This window comes from Mytilus edulis, chromosome 2 (genome assembly GCF_963676685.1).
Source record: "Mytilus edulis chromosome 2, xbMytEdul2.2, whole genome shotgun sequence".
Classification (NCBI taxonomy): Eukaryota; Metazoa; Mollusca; class Bivalvia; order Mytilida; family Mytilidae; genus Mytilus; species Mytilus edulis.
The window spans coordinates 78447113-78453781 of NC_092345.1; the positions used below are offsets into that span (position 1 = coordinate 78447113).

Sequence of the window (6669 nt, forward strand, 5' to 3'; positions counted from 1 at the left end):
TGAGAATTTGAATTATATTTTGCTACATCAGTGGCTCCCATTATGTTTCTCACGGCTAGTTAAATTCAAATCTTTTGTTATAATGAGGAAAAAAGGACCACATTGTGGTGACAATGAACGAAACATATCCATGGTTATCTATTACACAGATAAACAATTAATTATTGTGACCTTTTCTCTTCTTGCAGGTTAAATACAGTGAAATGCATAAAATGAGAGAAAAGTTGAAAGACTTTATTCCACTTGCACATCAGACAGAGACAAAACATTTAAGACAGTTAAAGCATATTGTATATCAAAACAGATTTCCATTGTATTTCATTTCCTATTAACTGTAAATCAAAAGTACTTATCCTTTTACGTGCTTATATGAAAATATTGTAAAAGTGTAACCAAAGATCCACAATCAGGGATTTGTTATGCAAACCCAAAAATGTTAACACTGTTGTGCATGAAGATAGGTGAATTGTGTAATTTTCAAACTCGGGAAACTTCATTAACCTTTCATTGAAACAATTATTTTGTGATCATGCAAAAATCATTACTTTACTCATTTTATATTATGCATATGTTTGCCAACATATTTGTTAACTTAGAGTAAAAGATTGCAGTGATTTATACACCTGTCAATATGGAATTGTTCAAGGATCTGTTTGCCAACTTAATCATTTCTGAACATCCAGTTTCCAAATCAAATCCCTTAAACTTTACACAATGGAGCTCATAAAAAAGAGAAGCTGAATCACATTTGTGGTAAATTGTGTATTAAATGTTGTAGAAAGTAATTGTACAAAACAAACTGTGGAATTGTATTTTTTAAGTTTTTATTTGCATTGATTTAAAACCTTCATTATAGACCTTTGTTTTAGAGATTTACTGTGCAAACTGTCAATTTGAGGACTTTTACATAATTTTACTGCTAAAACAAATCTTATTTGATTATTTTTATAATTCTTTCTAATTGTGTTATTAGACATGTGTTTTTACTTCTTTTTTAGATTTTTTCAAGAAGATGATCACCAATGGTTTTAAATGATTCATTCAATAAACTTATTTATCCAGATTCTAATAAAAGATTTGAACAAATTATTACTTGTTTTTATCAAATGTACAATAGAAAACATTATTCCTTTACTCACCGAGTTTTAATACTGCCATCACCTTGTCAGTCTGTCTGTCTGAAGAGTTACTGTCCTTAATATTTTGGCACTTTACACTTTATGCCCATTGTCCAATAACTAAGAACCATTCTACTAATGCTTTTCAAATTATAATATGTTGTTACAAATGACAAAAAATAGAGGGCAAGTTCAAAGATGAGTTTAACTTTCCCCATTCAGGAGTTATTTACCTTGATATATATAGCGTCATTTCATTGTAATATCTTGTGAATTTACTCGGACCCGATTATAAAGTTCAAATGTTTTAAGTTGACTTAAAGACATGAGAAAGTTATATAAAACTATTTCTGTCAAAGTTTATTCGAAAGTGTTGATTTTTACATTCCAATTAGGTCAAAATGAGTGATTTTGGTGAAATTGACTAAATCTACTGGATTTCAGCCAAATTTAGAAGTCGACAAACTAAATATTCAAGCTAGACATGTTAAATGTCTTTACCAACATTATTTTCAAAGATCTTTTATGTCGACGTATGTGCTCCATGTTTCCTGTCCAATAATCAATGGAAATTTACCAATTTTCATTGATTCTTTGTGGAAAATCAAAACAAGTACTATTTGTCACATCACAAATAAAACGCAGGAACATAAATTTCCAACAAAAAACCATATCTCCAACCTAGTCACTGTATTAGCTATGATTCATTGTGATATTAGCCAATAGAGCCTAGTTTGAAATGTAAGCCAAAAATGGAGGCCTCTTAATTTGATATTGTTGAGTTTTTTAAAAATATGCACAGAACATGGCACATCAAACATGCATTCAAGAGCCTTCAAAATACAGAAAACCTTGTTTGCTGTCAATTTTTGCCATGTGATTATGGACTTTCCGAATTGATTTTCCTCTAAGTTCAGTATTTTTGTGATCTTACTTTTTATTGTTTCTTGTCCTACTCTATCAGTCTTGTCTGTAAATTCCATAAGAGAATAATGTGTTAGTAATTATATTCTGAATTGAGGAACATCTTTATATTTGGTCTGGAACTTAATAATGCTTAGATGTATTGTGTATGGGGGATTGGGGGTTTCAGATTTTGAAATAAAATGAAGGACACTTTTCAAAAGGTATTTACTTTTCCACTTTAAACAAATATTATGATGGGGTAAATGATATTTGCATCTATATCAACCTCAAATTCGGACTTCTCTTGAACTGAATTTTTAAATGTGCGTATTGTTATGCGTTTATTTTTCTACATTCGCTAGAGGTATAGGGGGAGGGTTGAGATCTCATAAACATGTTTAACCCCGCCGCATTTTTGCGCCTGTCCCAAGTCAGGAGCCTCTGGCCTTTGTTAGTCTTGTATTATTTTAATTTTAGTTTCTTGTGTACAATTTGGAAATTAGTATGGCGTTCATTATCACTGAACTAGTATATATTTGTTTAGGGGCCAGCTGAAGGACGCCTCCGGGTGCGGGAATTTCTTGCTACATTGAAGACCTGTTGGTGACCTTCTGCTGTTGTTTTTTCTATGGTCGGGTTGTTGTCTCTTTGACACATTCCCAATTTCCATTCTCAATTTTATTTATATTCTTAGTATTAGAAGGGAAAAACTATGGATGTACAGATAAAAATTATTGGCAATGAGACAACTTTCCATCTGAGGTCAAATAACAAAGATAAAAGCAATTATAGGTCACCATACAACCTTCAACTATGAGAACCACTAATACTATATAGTCACTTATAAAAGGCCCCAACAAAAATGTGAAATAGTTCAAATAAAAAACCTCTCACCTTATTTATACAATAAGCCTCCTTTCAGTAGATGCAAGTGTTTTGGTACAGTATAACAATCATAACAGTAATCTTTTTTTCTTGTGGTGCTATTTCTCTTATATTTTGTTTGCAAGTATCTACCTGTTCCTGAGTTGGAAGGTTACATTCTCTCAACACAAGCTTCACCACACTGTCTTGCCATCATATGTGTTTTGATATCAAACTTCATTTTTTTATGTCAACTTCATGCTTATCCAAAACCTTATAAAGAGGTATAATTAGTGAGGAATAGTTTACAGCACAAATTAGACATGATAAACTTGTGTATATAAATGTATTCAATCTATAGTACACCTAAAATTCATCATAACATAGTTTACGAGAATAAAAAATGTCCATTCATTTAAACCCAATGCTCTGCAGGGCACAGCTTTATACGACTGCAGAGGTTGAACCCTGAATGGTTAAGGCAAGTATGGACACAACATTCAAGTTGGATTCAGCTCTAAATTTGGATTGTGATTAAATAGTTAACACAGCATAGGTTTTTTACACAGAATGAATGTGATCTAATGAACTTAAAATTTACATACATAGTTAGATTCGGCATTTCAAAGAACCCCAATTATTCAATTTTTGATGAAATCAAACAAAGTTTAATTTTGGACCCTTCATCTCAATCCAAATTTCTAATGGAGTTTGCAACAATAACTACTCATTTAAATACATCATAAAATATCAAAATGTAAAATAAGTGCTTGTTATCACTGATTGGTAAAGATTGTTTTAATTTATCAGTTGGTAGTAAAAGTGAATATACATTGTATATTGTATAAAACAATGATTTAAGTTGATTCAACTACTATTCTGGACAAAGAAAGATAACTCCAATTATAAATTTCTTGCTATTGCACAATATTGTGCAATTAGATATATCTTGCTATTGTGCAATACTGTGCAATTGAAAATACTTGCTATTGCACAATACTGTGCAATTAAAGATTTCTTGCTATTGCGCAATACTGTGCAATTGAAAATGTCTTGCTATTGCTGAATACTGTGCAATTGAAAATTTCTTGCTATTGCAATTACTTAATATAATAAATTTGGATCCTGATTTGGACCAACTTGAAAACTGGGCCATAATCAAAAATCTAAGTACATGTTTAGATTCAGCATATCAAAGAAGCCCAAGAATTCATTTTTTGTTAAAATCAAACTTAGTTTAATTTTGGACCCTTGGTCCTTAATGTAGACCAATTTGAAAACAGGACCAACCAGATGCTCCGCAGGGCGTAGCTTTATACGACCGCAGAGGTTGAACCCTGAACGGTTGGGGCAAGTATGGACACAACATTCAAGCTGGATTCAGCTCTAAATTTGGATTGTGATTAAATAGTTGACACAGCATAGGTTTCTGACACAGAATGAATGTGTTCTAATGAACTTAAAATTTTTGTTTTCTCTTAGAGCAATTCACTATGCTGTTGAATATTAATCCTCTCAAAAAAATGTTTGAAGAAATTTTCTTTTTTATTTATGAAATTTCAAATGAGAAAAATTGAACCCAATTTTTTTAATCACATCCCCCTTTCCCTTATTCCAAAACTAATCTCAATTAAAATTTCTAATGGAGTTTGCAACAATAACTACTCATTTAAATACATCATAAAATATTAAGATGTAAAAAAACTGCTTGTTATCACTGAATGGTAAAGATTATTTTAATTTATCAGTTGGTAGTAAAAAGTGAATATACATTGTATATTGTATATAACAAAGATTTAAGTTGATTCAAAGAAAGATAACTCCAATTAAAAAAAAATCTTGCTATTGCACAATATTTTGCAATTAGATATTTCTTGCTTACTATTCTGGACAAAGAAAGATAACTCTAATTAAAAAAAAATTTGCTATTTCACAATATTGTGCAATTAGATATTTCTTGCCATTGCGCAATACAGTGCAATTGAAAAGACTTGCTATTGCACAATACTTAATATAATAATTTTAGATCCTGATTTGGACCAACTTGAAAACTGGGCCCATAATAAAAAATCTAAGTACATTTTTGGATCCAGCATATCAAAGAACCCCAAGTTTAATTTTGGACCCTTTGGACTTTAGTGTAGACCAATTTGAAAACAGGACCAAAAATAAAGGATCTACATACACAGTTAGATTTGGTATATCAAAGAACCCCATTTATTCAATTTTTGATGAAATCAAACAAAGTTTAATTTTGAACCCCGATTTGGACCAACTTGAAAACTGGGCCAATAATCAAGAATCTAAGTACATTTTTAGATTCAGCATATCAAAGAACCTAACTGATTCATTTTTTGTCAAAATCAAACTAAGTTTAATTTTGGACCCTTTGGACCTTAATGTAGACCAATTTGAAAACGGGACCAAAAGTTAAGAATCTACATACACAGTTAGATTCGGCATATCAAAGAACCCCAATTATTCAATTTTGATGAAATCAAACAAAGTTTAATTTTGGACCCTTTGGGCCCCTTATTCTGTTGGGACCAAAACTCCCAAAATCAATACCAACCTTCCTTTTATGGTCATGAACCTTGTGTTTAAATATCATAGATTTCTATTTACTTATACTAACGTTATGGTGCGAAAACCAAGAAAAATGCTTATTTGGGTCCCTTTTTGGCCCGTAATTCCTAAACTGTTGGGACCTAAACTCCCAAAATCAATACCAACCTTTCTTTTGTAGTCATTAACATTGTGTTTAAATTTCATTGATTTCTATTTACTTAAACTAAAGTTATTGTGCGAAAACCAAGAATAATGCTTATTTGGGCCCTTTTTTGGCCCCTAATTCCTAAACTGTTGAAACCAAAACTCCCAAAATCAATCCCAACCGTTCTTTTGTGGTCATAAACCTTGTGTCAAAATTTCATAGATTTCTATTAACTTAAACTAAAGTTATAGTGCGAAAACCAAGAAAATGCTTATTTGGGCCCTTTTTGGCCCCTAATTCCTAAAATGTTGGGACCAAAACTCCCAAAATCAATACCAACCTTCCTTTTGTGGTTATAAACCTTGTGTTAAAATTTCATAGATTTCCATTCACTTTTACTAAAGTTAGAGTGCGAAAACTAAAAGTATTCGGACGACAACGACGACGACGACGCAGACAACGACGCCAACGTGATAGCAATATACGACGAAAATTTTTTCAAATTTTGCGGTCGTATAAAAATTAAGAATCTACATACGCAGTTAGATTTAGCATATCAAATTTAAGAACCCCAATTATTCAGTTTTTAATGAAATGAAACAAAGTTTAATTTTGGACCCTTTGGGCCCCTTATTCCTAAATTGTTGGGACCAAAACTCCCAAAATCAATCCCAACCTTCCTTTTATGGTCAAAAACCTTGTGTTTAAATTTCATAGATTTCTATATTAACTAATAGTTAAGTTATTGTGCGAAAACCAAGAATAATGCTTATTTGGGCCCTTTTTTGGCCCCTAATTTCTTAACCGTTGGAACCAAAACTCCCAAAATCAATTCCAACCTTCCTTTTGTGTTCATAATCCTTGTGTCAAAATTTTATTGATTTCTATTAACTTAAAAACTAAAGTTGTAGTGCGAAAACCAAGAAAATGCTTATTTGGGCCCTTTTTGGCCCCTAATTCCTAAACTGTTGGGACCAAAAACTTCCAAAATAAATCCCAACCTTTCTTTTATGGTCATAAACCTTGTGTTTAAATTTCATACATTTCTATTTACTTAAACTAAAGTAA

At 31.4% G+C, this 6669-nt stretch overlaps 1 protein-coding gene across 2 annotated transcripts in view; it reads left to right on the plus strand.

Annotated features, from left to right (window-relative positions):
- LOC139513052 (uncharacterized) overlaps positions 1-1086 on the plus strand; it is a 29791-nt gene extending 28705 nt beyond the window's left edge. For both annotated transcript variants that reach the window (XR_011662377.1, XM_071301163.1), the window contains one exon: positions 189-1086. Coding sequence is in view for 1 of the 2 variants with exons in the window: in XM_071301163.1 (XP_071157264.1) it covers positions 189-332 (144 nt within the window). In the remaining variant the exon portion in view is untranslated. The remainder of the gene's footprint in view (positions 1-188) is intronic.
- The last annotated feature ends 5583 nt before the right edge of the window (positions 1087-6669 follow it).